Source organism: Ranitomeya imitator, chromosome 5, assembly GCF_032444005.1.
Source record: "Ranitomeya imitator isolate aRanImi1 chromosome 5, aRanImi1.pri, whole genome shotgun sequence".
Lineage (NCBI taxonomy): Eukaryota > Metazoa > Chordata > Amphibia > Anura > Dendrobatidae > Ranitomeya > Ranitomeya imitator.
The window spans coordinates 515,589,390-515,602,825 of NC_091286.1; the positions used below are offsets into that span (position 1 = coordinate 515,589,390).

Below are 13,436 nucleotides of genomic sequence, written 5' to 3' on the forward strand. Positions count from 1 at the left end.
GAGTCATCTATATCAACCAGGCTGTGAAACTCAGTGATCGCCTGCAGCAGATGAAGGGAGATATTGACATGACATCATCACTGCAGTCAATCACTAAGCTCAGCTGTTCGAGTCATCTATATCAACCAGGCTGTGAAACTCAGTGATCGCCCGCAGCAGATGAAGGGAGATATTGATGTGACATCATCACTGCAGTCAATCACTAAGCTGAGCTGTTCGAGTCATCTATATCAACCAGGCTGTGAAACTCAGTGATCGCCTGCAGCAGATGAAGGGAGATATTGATGTGACATCATCACTGCAGTCAATCACTAAGCTGAGCTGTTCGAGTCATCTATATCAACCAGGCTGTGAAACTCAGTGATCGCCCGCAGCAGATGAAGGGAGATATTGACGTGACATCATCACTGCAGTCAATCACTAAGCTGAGCTGTTCAAGTCATCTATATCAACCAGGCTGTGAAACTCAGTGATCGCCCGCAGCAGATGAAGGGAGATATTGATGTGACATCATCACTGCAGTCAATCACTAAGCTGAGCTGTTCGAGTCATCTATATCAACCAGGCTGTGAAACTCAGTGATCGCCTGCAGCAGATGAAGGGAGATATTGATGTGACATCATCACTGCAGTCAATCACTAAGCTGAGCTGTTCGAGTCATCTATATCAACCAGGCTGTGAAACTCAGTGATCGCCCGCAGCAGATGAAGGGAGATATTGATGTGACATCATCACTGCAGTCAATCACTAAGCTGAGCTGTTCGAGTCATCTATATCAACCAGGCTGTGAAACTCAGTGATCGCCTGCAGCAGATGAAGGGAGATATTGATGTGACATCATCACTGCAGTCAATCACTAAGCTCAGCTGTTCGAGTCATCTATATCAACCAGGCTGTGAAACTCAGTGATCGCCTGCAGCAGATGAAGGGAGATATTGATGTGACATCATCACTGCAGTCAATCACTAAGCTGAGCTGTTCGAGTCATCTATATCAACCAGGCTGTGAAACTCAGTGATCGCCCGCAGCAGATGAAGGGAGATATTGACGTGACATCATCACTGCAGTCAAAACACTGAGACCGGAGCAGCGGCAGAGAGCCGGCATTGGATCCTGGGAAGGTGAGTACTATCTGTAGCTGTCATATTACATGACTAAAAACTTTATGGGTCAATTTTCATAAAAATGAAAAAGCCCTTTTAGGTGTGTTGACCCATTTGGATTGCACATATAATAGAGCAGAGAGTGGCTAAAAAGAACACCTTTGCAGCGCTCTCCTTTTTATTTCAATAGAAACCGTTTAATGCCTCATGTCCCCCGCCGAAATACAGGCTGCTGGGAAAGGAATATTTGCTGCTGGACTCAAACATAGTAAAAATATAATGGCGCTTACAGTAGAATGCTAGTTACTGTGCCATATGATTGCCTCCCCTCACAGATCACCAGAACAGAAGACCTGTGTCCCCTGTGTGAATGGAGCAGTAGTGAGCATGTGCAGCCGCTGCTCCCTCCATGACCAATGGTACTGAAAGTAACCGAATTCACTTTCTACTCCAGTCCCACAGACTGAATGGAGAGGTGGTCATACATGCCCACTACAGATCACATTCCCTCTTCTTATTACCTGTATTGGTGAGGCTGTTAGATAGATGGACAAAGTTGCTTATGGAATAACCATACACCCCTGCGACGAACATAACAACTGAGCAGAGGGAGATAGTGGTGTTTTACATATTCCAATGCGCACCAAGAGCAGTTAAAACTTACGCCAGGTGAAGAACTGCCTTATTGCCCCAACAAACATTTGATTTTGCTAAACCCACCATTTTTCAGTGGAAAAGGTTGACCATCTCATGTGTTTGTGGGTTTTCCAACATCATCTGGAGGATCAAGTAGTTTAGATTAAAAATTGGGAGACAATCAAGGCTAGAAAAGTCAGACAGGGGTTTTCTCCCTTCTCCACTTTGAGAACAAATGAAGCCTCAGCCAAGTATACATGTATATGGGGGAGTTGAGAAAAATGGCTGATTATCATTTGGATAACAGTTCTCTCATGCGTATAGGCACCTGAGGTAAGATTGGCGCATACGGCTCAGTATATAATAATATGTCACAACTTAACGTTTAGTGGTGTTTAGCAGTACTAATATCCTACTTATAATCATCCTTCCTTTTCGTATTTTTTGTTGTATTTTATATTTATTTTTAATATTTTTTTAGAGGGTGATAAGTTCTAAAATGGTGTTTGAAGATTATAAAGGTATGTGAAATGTAAAGAAAATATAGATTTTGTGTTGTCCTAGGATGTTAACTATTGTTAACTCGTGGCATTTAGCTATACCTGAAACAACAAGGGCGTTACTAGACCTCAGGGTCCCACAGCAGGGTTGGGTCCCACCATCTGTCTGACTATAAAGTGAACTACTATTATGCAAAAACCAACATAAGCATTTTTACCTGAGCAGCGATCAACAGAGAGAAGAGTTATAGCAGATCTTCTACGCAAATGAAAACCCAGATGAAAACAACAAAGAGAAAGAAGGCACCCCTTAGTTTTAATCCACAATAAAGTATGTGGTTCCTCTTCGTGAAAGCCCCCCCAAGCCTCTGACATAAAGGAAATGGCAAGCTGAACTTTAGTAAAGCTGAAGATGTAATTAATATACAGTTCTTAAGCAATAAAACATGAATAATTGTTGTAAGAGGTGCCTGAAATCTATCCACCAACCCTTTGTACCCCATGAAAACTCAGCCTTGGACCTCTGCCTAAGCAGTAGTGTAGTACGCCTGTGACACATGAAGCCCGGATTATGAAGTGTACTTAGCCAGAGGTTTGGATATTATTCGGTAATATCTACAGGTTTGTGGTTTATAAGCCTAAAACAGATCAAGATGAATCAAATATAAGACAAAGCGGGGTGCAGTGGTAAAAGGCAGTTGGGGTATTAGTAAGCAATGGGCTTATCTGAAAGCCGAGAAGGTGAAGGGAAGGCGTGACATTTAAGGCACAACATTTTGGTTTATATTCATGAAGCATTAGAATAAAATGTCTGTAGGAAGATCAGTAATCACAAATATCTGTTACTGTCAAATGTCCTCCCACTGAAAAACATCAAAACACTTACCAGAGGAATGGGAAAGTGGGTCGCATACTGTAAATGGCGTAGAAGTTCGTAAGTAGAAGGGAAAATGATTTCTCGTTTTACTGATTTTCCGCTAGAAGCTGAAACTCTTCTATGATGTGATGGAGAGTGGTTATTATGGCATTCTCCTGACACCGGTGAAAATATCTAGAGTTCATATATAGACAAGTTAAACTGGTTAAGAAGACATGATAAACATTACCACAAGACTCAAGATATATAAATGTTTACCAGTCTTATTATTCACATCTTTCCAACTCCCTAATAAATATATTATTTTGCTTATGTGACTTTCTTTTGTTTTCTTATGATTCATCCATATCCTATATGCAACCAATACAAGTGTGGACCATAGAGGCCAGCATGTACACTACAGAATGGAACCTCATATAAAGGGCATACAGTAGATATGGAAGAAACAGGTAGGACAAATTCCTTGGGTGCCAGGTGCCATTCTTGGAGCTTCAACTGGGGCAGTAACTTGAATCTGGATAAATAACTGTCTTATTGCCTCAACAAACATTGGTGTTGGCTAAACCCATGGGCGGACATACCGCCTGTTCAACCTGTGCAACCGCACAGGGGCCCAGAGCGGGAGGGGGACCCCGACGGGCATACAAAACAATGAATGTGAATGCCAGCCAGCGGTAGTATTACTGCTAACAGGAGAAGCAAGGGGGCCCGCTCTGCTGCACGCATGTGATATGACAGTTAAACGGGCCCCCTCCTCACCTGCTAGCATATATTATGCTGCTGTCCAGCCGGCTGTCACTGCTGTGGTCTGTGGTCAGGTGACGGGTAGCAGATGCTGGACCAGGAAGAGAGGAGGGAGGGGGAGGGCCTATCAGTCGCAGTGAGTAACTGAAGCTTGCTCAGGACCTGTGATGAGGTCACTGGAGGGGAGGAGTCAGGAGTCACATGATCAGGGGCCTCCGGGTATTGCACGACTCTGCTGTGCTGTCATGGTGCTAGAGGGTAAGCTTATGTGTGGCGTCAGGAGTTGTTTACAGTGTGGATGTAGCAGAGTCGTATGTGTCTGTGCATGAGGTGTACAGAGCGGAGTCGTGTGTGTGTATGAGGTGTACAGAGTGGAGCCGTGTGTGTGCATGAGGTGTACGGAGCGGAGCCGTGTGTGTATGAGGTGTATGGAGCGGAGCCGTGTGTGTGTATGAGGTGTACGGAGTGGAGCCATGTGTGTGTGTATGAGGTGTACGGAGCAGAGCCATGTGTGTGTATGAGGTGTAAGGAGCAGAGCCGTGAGTGTGTATGAGGTGTACGGAGTGGGGCCGTGTGTGTGCATGAGGTGTACGGAGCAGAGCCGTGTGTGTGTATGAGGTGTACGGAGCAGAGCCGTGTGTGTGAGGTGTACGGAGTGGGGCCGTGTATGTGTATGAGGTGTACGGAGCAGAGCCGTGTGTGTGTGTATGAGGTGTACGGAGTGGAGCTGTGTGTGTGTATAAGGTGTACGGAGCAGAGCCGTGTGTGCGTATGAGGTGTACGGAGCAGAGCCGTGTGTGCGAATGAGGTATACAGAGCGGAGCCGTGTGTGTGAGGTGTACGGAGTGGGGCCGTGTGTGTGTATGAGGTGTACGGAGCAGAGCCGTGTGTGTGTGTATGAGATGTACGGAGCAGAGCCGTGTGTGTGTGTATGAGGTGTACGGAGTGGAGCTGTGTGTGTATGAGGTGTACGGAGCAGAGCCGTGTGTGTGTATGAGGTGTACAGAGCAGAGCCATGTATGCAAGGTGTACAGAGCAGAACCGTGTGTGTAGGAGTAACTATGTGTGGCCATTATACTGTACGCAGTATCATGTGTGGCCATTATACAGTATGTAGCTGTTGTGAATTCTGTGGCAGAGCTCCCTCCTGTGGTCACAAGTGGTACTTCGGCTGATTCTCTCTGTGAGCTTCTGTTGGTGGAGGGAAGTGGTACTGCGGCTTCTGAGTTTCCTCCCTCAGGTGATCTGGTGAGGTCGTTAGGTGCTTCTCTACTTAACTCCACCTAATGCTTTGATCCTGGCTTCCTGTCAATGTTCCAGTGTTGGACTTGCTTTTCCCTGGATCATTCCTGTGGCCTGCTGCTCTGCATAGCTAAGTTCTTCTTTGCTATTTGTTTGCTATTTTTTCTGTCCAGCTTGTCTATTTTGTTGCTGGAAGCTCTGGGACGCAAAGGGTGTACCTCCGTGCCGTTAGTTCGGTACGGAGGGTCTTTTTGCCCCCTTTGCGTGGATATCTTTAGGGTTTTGTGTAGACCGCAAAGTTACCTTTTCTATCCTCGATCTGTTAAGAAAGTCGGGCCTCACTTTGCTGAATCTATTTCATCTCTACGTTTGTCTTTTCATCTTAACTCACAGTCATTATATGTGGGGGCTGCCTTTTCCTTTGGGGTATTTCTCTGAGGCAAGGTAGGCTTATTTTCTATCTTCAGGCTAGTTAGTTTCTCAGGCTGTACCGAGTTGCATAGGCAGAGTTAGGCGCAATCCACGGCTGCCTCTAGTGTTGTTTGGAGAGGATTAGGGATTGCGGTCTGCAGAGTTCCCACGTCTCAGAGCTCGTTCTATGATTTTGGGTTATTGTCAGATCACTGTATGTGCTCTGACCGCTATGTCCATTGTAGTACTGAATTGCCTTTCATAACATGTAGCATCATGTGTGGCCATTATACAATATGTAGCATCATGTGTGGCCATTATACAGTATGTAGCATCATGTGTGGCCATTATACAGTATGGAGCATCATGTGTGGTCATTATACAGTATGCAGCATCATGTGTGGCCATTATACAGTATGGAGCACTGTGTGGTCATTATACAGTATGGAGCATCATGTGTGGCCATTATACAGTATGGAGCATCATGTGCGGCCATTATACAGTATGGAGCACTGTGTGGCCATTATACAGTATGGAGCATCATGTGTGGCCATTATACAGTATGGAGCACTGTGTGGCCATATTGTTTGTTTAGAATTATTGTTTATGAAACAGTGTGATCAGCAATGCTAAATGGCTGTAGTTGAGATGTGGCTATGGGTGTGACTAGTTGTGAAATGGGTGTGGTTTTCCTACACACAAACACAGAACCTGTTGTTAAAAATTTGAATCCCACCCCTGCCTATATGTTTACATAACTTTGTTGCTCCTTTGTCGGGCCCCGGGAAGATTTCTTGCACAGGGGCCCTCTGCAGTCTGTGTCCGCCCCTGGCTAAACCCACCATTTTTTGGTGGAACAGGTTGACTATTTTATGTGTATGGAAGCTTTCCGACATCACCTGAAGGAACAAGTACTTTAGATTTAAACTTTGTAAACAAACGAAGGCTAGAAAAGTAAAGCAGGGGCTTTCTCCCCTCTCCACTTTGAAAAAAACATAAAGCCTCAGCTAAGTGTTCATGTATATGGAGGAATTTGGAAAGATGGCTGATTTGCTGTCATTAGGGCAAGTGGCAACAGCTCTATCATGTGTATAGGCACCTGAGGTAAGATTGGCGCATATGGCTCACTATAAACTACTGTATAATAATACATGAACCATTTTCAGTGTACAAACTGGAAGAGTTGACCTCAACAACATGAAGACAATTATCTAAGTAAGCATGTGAAATTTAGAGACAGTAAGTCAAACGTGATATAACTATATACATGGCCGTACACTCATATAGCACATTGGGCATACAATAATGTTTAGACAGCTTAAACTGGCATCTGATCTCTTACAAATACACATACTGGAAATTCGGAGCCAAAGTCTGTTCGGAAGTCATTTTTCTCAATGTCCTCAAAGAGGTGGGCTGTTCCTGAGTCAGTCTCCTTTTGGGGTCCCAAGCCTTGTTCCTAGGGATAAAATCAGAATAAAACCATGGCTGCACCATGCTACAAAATAACTAGACAAATATGATATTTCCTGTGTCAAGAAACAATTGATCTATTGTGACTCCCTAGCTTAAAATTCAGCGTCATAGAATGAAAGCTCTCACTTTAAATTTATGTGCCCTAGCAGTGCTTTTGCCATATGAACAAAATAACTGCAAATTTGAAGTCCTCAACAGTGGACTACCAGGCAAACTAGGCAAACTACGGTAAATAGAAACTAGGCTAATGTTGACAAAACCTGCTCATATTGACCAGAAATCTAATATATATGGGGGCTCCAGACAATTCATTGTCAAGGAAGTGAAGGACCTAGAATGTTTGATTTCGAACTGCTGATCCTTTTCTTCTCCCAGAGATAAGCCACCACCAGACATATCAGATATTGACTGCCGTCACACTAGCAGTATTTGGTTAGTATTTTACATCAGTATCTGTAAGCCAAAACCAGGAGTGGAACAATTAGCGGCAAAGTATAATAGAAACATATGCACCACTTCTGCATTATCACCCACTCCTGGTTTTGGCTTACAAATTCTGATGTAAAATACTGACCAAATACTTCTAGTGTGACGGCAGCCATAGAGAACACAGGAGTGCTAGGCTGAATGGTGCTCCTGTGTCAGGGAAAGCCAGTCAAGATGGTTGCCAGCCCAACATTCAACCGAATCATGGTTCAGCCCATAGCCATCTACCTGTACGAAAGATGAAATGTAAGATATACTGATTATGGGGGAGAGATATACAGTGAAGAAAAATGGAGAGTGAGGCAGCACATCCAGTGAATTAACCTTTTTTTTCAAGCATGTGTCTAATGAGCTTTTCTTACTCTCCATATTTGTTTATTGTTAGTGACTTATGAATTAATTCCATATAAGTTTGCATCTCCTCTTTCAAATTGCAAGTGCTTTTGCTTTGTCCCTTGAGGTGTAAAGGCCAAATACTTATTACATAAAAGCTGTATAAATTTGCTGATTTCGGAGGGATCCACTAACCACTCAATGCTGGTCTCCCGAATCTCTCGTTGGTGAGATGATGATGTAAAGATTGGGTATTTTGTTTTTATTTGCACAATATCTTTGCCTGCAGATGAATCTGGCAGTGGCTTACACCACTCTCCCCATATAGAACCCTGTGCACTAACAAGAGACTGATGAGTCCATGTATACTAGATTAACATTTTAGGGAACCAGGCTGACCATCTAATGTGTAAATTTGATTTCAACATGTTTTGTTACTCAAGGTAAAGAAACAATCTGTCTAGCCAAGCTGAGCCTTCCATATGTATGGGGTGTTCAAGATGAAAGCTCATTTCTCCAATGGTTGTGTATGATGTTCAGCCACATTAGGAGGTGAAACTTAGAGTAAATAATCATAGGTTTTTCATATATTGAATGCACTGCTGAAGGAAATTGTGGAAGGTTAGAGACCTCGTTTCACTACAGATTATTCTCCCATCCCGTCTATAAGCTCAATAAATAAAGCAGCATACATCTTCTCTCCATCCTGATTGACTGCATGAATGAGAAACAAATTGGATGAATTCATTGCATTGACACTTACCCCACGTTTGACATTGGGATCTTTGGCGTAATGGTCATTTAAATGTTCCAAATTTGGTGATTGAGATTGGTTACTAGATGATAAATCCCCACGTGATATTAGTGTGCACATGTAAGCATCATGAGAGAATATATCATGGCGGATTAACTCACAGAAAAGTAAAACCAGATTTAAAAACTCTGTTTTTTCGTATTCATCATTTGGGTCATCTACAAAAAAATATATCATAGTTTAGTATGCCAAGCATCAATTAAGAAAATGTATAAGTGGCTGTATAATATATAATTGGCTGTACTGTCAGGGGAAAATGTAGAAAAGTTCTATATTAAACCCTTGACATTGCAGCCATTTTGTTCTTTTTGTTTTGTATTTTCGATCCTGCCATCAAAGAGTAATAACTTTTTTTTAATCAGTAAACATTTATTTAAACATTCATCAAGACTAATATTTGGAGAAAATATGATCATAACTAGAGTTGAGCGACCTTGACCTTTTTAGAGTCGAGCCGGGTTTCGCGAAACCCGACTATCTCAAAAGTCGGGTCGAGTGAAATAGGCCGATTATGACGTAAAGTCGGGATCGACCGAAACACGAAACCCAATGCAAGTCAATGGGGCAGCATAGTCGGCAGTGAGTGGGGGCCAGGAAAACACCTAGAGTGCCCATTTTAATGTCAAAACCATCCATTCTTCTTAATGAAGCTTGTCAAGCGTAATTTACCTTATAATAATTGGAAGGCATTTGAAATTGGGGGTCATTTGGCTAAAGTTGTGGTGGGTAGGGCTGGTTCAAGTAATTAGTGGGCCCAGGAAATCTGGACCACGTCACGGCAGTGGAGCAGGGAGAGGTAAGTATTTCAACTTTGCAAGTGCTGTGAACCTGAGCAAGCAGGGGGGGCCCACTCGTTGGCATTGGCACTGGCACAGGGCCCCTCAAAGTACAGCGGTGTGTTTGCACGGCGGGGGCGCCTCCCACCGGCAGCAACACTTTTGCGTACCATGAGAGGCCCTGTGCCAGTGACGTCGCCAACTAGTATTCCTCCCCCCACCTGATGAAGGAACCTGCACTTTCATCTGCACCTTCCTGTTTGTCCCCGTGTAAGGTGGTATGGTATGCGGGAAGGGGGACCTGACTTTCAGCAGGGTCACAATCTTGCAGTGTAGCGTGCACGGGAAATGTTGCGTTATGGGTCAATGTACCAGCAGGCTCATCTATCACTGGCTGGGCAATGGGCAGGATGAGGAGGAAACACAGATATAGGCCCAAAGAATAAAGTGGGCTAAATGCAGTTCAAAATTGGTAACACAGGACTAATCAGGGGGCATTGCAGTGGAGGACAACTGGAATGAGAGGCTGACACAGAGAGTAGGCCCAAATCAGTAAGTAGTCGAAATGCAGTTCAAAATTGGCAACAGTAGTAAACAGGCGGCACAGCTTTGTTCAGTGGAGGAGAACAGCAAGGAGTGGCAGACACCGATAGTAGGCCCCAAATAAAATAGTAGGCCAAATGCAGTCTAACATTAACAACTACTTAACGAGCGCCTGAAAACGGAATTTCAGGACAGGAAACCAGGAGAACAGCAAGGAGCGGCAGACACCGATAGTAGGCCCCAAACCAACTAGTACGCCAAATGCAGTTGTTCCGTTTAACCACAATTTAATGAGAGCCTGGAGATAGAAGTTCAGGAAAGGCAACCTGGAGAACACCTTGGAGTGGAACACACCATCTCTCTACACCCCATACCCAATTTGTAGGTCTAATGCAGCGTAGTTTCCAACAACTACTAAACGAGAGCATGATGATCGAAGCATTGGCGAGGAAACCTGGGGAACACCTTGGAGTGGAACACACCATCTCTCTACAGTGGAACACACCATCTCTCTACACCCCATACCCAATTTGTAGGCCTAATGCAGCGTAGTTTCCAACAACTACTAAACGAGAGCCGGAAGATCGAAGCTCAGGAAAGGCAACCTGGAGAACACCTTGGAGTGGAACACACCATCTCTCTACACCCCATACCCAATTTGTAGGCCCAATGCAGCGTAGTTTCCAACAACTACTAAACGAGAGCCGGAAGATCGAAGCAATGGAGAGGAAACCTGGGGAACACCTTGGAGTGAACACACCATCTCTCTACACCCCATACCCAATTTGTAGGCCTAATGCAGCGTAGTTTCCAACAACTACTAAATGAGAGCATGATGATCGAAGCATTGGCGAGGAAACCTGGGGAACACCTTGGAGTGGAACACACCATCTCTCTACAGTGGAACACACCATCTCTCTACACCCCATACCCAATTTGTAGGCCTAATGCAGCGTAGTTTCCAACAACTACTAAACGAGAGCCGGAAGATCGAAGCTCAGGAAAGGCAACCTGGGGAACACCTTGGAGTGGAACACACCATCTCTCTACACCCCATACCCAATTTGTAGGCCTAATGCAGCGTAGTTTCCAACAACTACTAAACGAGAGCCGGAAGATCGAAGCAATGGAGAGGAAACCTGGGGAACACCTTGGAGTGTAACACACCATCTCTCTACACCCCATACCCAATTTGTAGGCCTAATGCAGCGTAGTTTCCAACAACTACTAAACGAGAGCCGGAAGATCGAAGCAATGGAGAGGAAACCTGGGGAACACCTTGGAGTGTAACACACCATCTCTCTACACCCCATACCCAATTTGTAGGCCTAATGCAGCGTAGTTTCCAACAACTACTAAACGAGAGCATGCAGATCGAAGCAATGGAGAGGAAACCTGGGGAACACCTTGGAGTGGAACACACCATCTCTCTACACCCCATACCCAATTTGTAGGCCTAATGCAGCGTAGTTTCCAACAACTACTAAACGAGAGCATGATGATCGAAGCATTGGCGAGGAAACCTGGGGAACACCTTGGAGTGGAACACACCATCTCTCTACAGTGGAACACACCATCTCTCTACACCCCATACCCAATTTGTAGGCCTAATGCAGCGTAGTTTCCAACAACTACTAAACGAGAGCCGGAAGATCGAAGCTCAGGAAAGGCAACCTGGGGAACACCTTGGAGTGGAACACACCATCTCTCTACACCCCATACCCAATTTGTAGGCCCAATGCAGCGTAGTTTCCAACAACTACTAAACGAGAGCCGGAAGATCGAAGCTCAGGAAAGGCAACCTGGGGAACACCTTGGAGTGTAACAAACACTCTCTCTACACCACGGAAGGGCTGATTCTTAGGAAGGAAGGCTGTCGGAAAGAAGCAGGGCGCGTCCGAGGGTGATTATATTCTTATTAGGCATATACTCACCCTCGGACGCGCCCTGCTTCTTTATTTGTAATGAATGTTTATTTGGTAAGTAATGATTTTATTATTTTCATTGTTTTGCATCTTCTTGGCAATAATATAAAGAAGACGCGACAGGACAACACTCGGTGGATGCCATATCTGTGTTTAAAATTGAAAAAACCTTTCAGTTAACTACTTGCAGGAGAAAGTTATTGTAGCTGGTGGCCATTTTTAGTACTGTACCAGATTTTTGTTGTATGTGTTTGTTTTTAATGTTAAAATGTCTGCATTTGATATCTCTCCAGTATTTTCTTTTTTATAAGCAAAATACTTATTTTTATATTTTCTGATGTTGGTTCCAGGGGTACACGGGCAGCAGTGGTGTGGTCAGTGGAGGCCTAGTGGAAGGAGTGACCGCAGACAGGCATCGAAGGCCTAAAATAATAACACATGGCTGTAGGCAATTTTAAATTGGTTCCAGGGGTACACGGGCAGCAGTGGTGTGGTCAGTGGAGGCCTAGTGGAAGGAGTGACCGCAGACAGGCATCGAAGGCCTAAAATAATAACACATGGCTGTAGGCAATTTTAAATTGGTTCCAGGTGTACACGGGCAGCAGTGGTGTGGTCAGTGGAGGCCTAGTGGAAGGAGTGACCGCAGACAGGCATCGAAGGCCTAAAATAATAACACATGGCTGTAGGCAATTTTAAATTGGTTCCAGGGGTACACGGGCAGCAGTGGTGTGGTCAGTGGAGGCCTAGTGGAAGGAGTGACCGCAGACAGGCATCGAAGGCCTAAAATAATAACACATGGCTGTAGGCAATTTTAAATTGGTTCCAGGGGTACACGGGCAGCAGTGGTGTGGTCAGTGGAGGCCTAGTGGAAGGAGTGACCTCAGACAGGCATCGAAGGCCTAAAATAATAACACATGGCTGTAGGCAATTTTAAATTGGTTCCAGGGGTACACGGGCAGCAGTGGTGTGGTCAGTGGAGGCCTAGTGGAAGGAGTGACCGCAGACAGGCATCGAAGGCCTAAAATAATAACACATGGCTGTAGGCAATTTTAAATTGGTTCCAGGGGTACACGGGCAGCAGTGGTGTGGTCAGTGGAGGCCTAGTGGAAGGAGTGACCACAGACAGGCATCGAAGGCCTAACATAACAAAAATGTCAAGACAATGGTATTGTCAGTGGCAGGCATTGAAGGATGTTAGCGCATAGACTAAACATTGGTGGAGCTGTGAGATAATTTTGCAAGTGGTAGAGCACTGTTTGAGCTGGGGTGGGGGGAAACTGTCTTGTGGCCGGCGGTACAGGCCCAGGGCCCCTCATATTACAACGGTGTGTCTGACGTTGGGTGCGCACCACCACCGCCAGAGACACTTTATTGTACTAGGAGGGACCCAGTGGCAGTGCCGTCGACCAAAAGCGGGCTCACCCACCTCTTCAGACAAACTGCACTCTCACGGGTGCTGTCGCCAAGTGTCGATACCACGGCCCCGTGTGGGGAGTTTGGCCATTTAGTGAGGTGTAAACATGTCGTATGCTGGACAATCAGGTGCAGAAAATTACGAGATTGGAAAAGG

The 13,436-nt window shown here is 44.9% G+C and overlaps 1 protein-coding gene across 1 annotated transcript in view; it reads right to left on the minus strand.

The window, feature by feature from the left end:
* Positions 1-2,218: 2,218 nt before the first annotated feature.
* LOC138638297 (mediator of RNA polymerase II transcription subunit 12-like protein) overlaps positions 2,219-13,436 on the minus strand; it is a 268,574-nt gene continuing 257,356 nt past the window's right edge. The window contains exons 14-16 of the mRNA XM_069727500.1: positions 8,572-8,780; positions 6,868-6,972; positions 2,219-3,290 (exon numbers count right to left, since the gene is read on the minus strand). Of these exons, the coding sequence (XP_069583601.1) occupies positions 3,069-3,290; positions 6,868-6,972; positions 8,572-8,780 (536 nt within the window). The 3' untranslated portion in view covers positions 2,219-3,068. The remainder of the gene's footprint in view (positions 3,291-6,867; positions 6,973-8,571; positions 8,781-13,436) is intronic.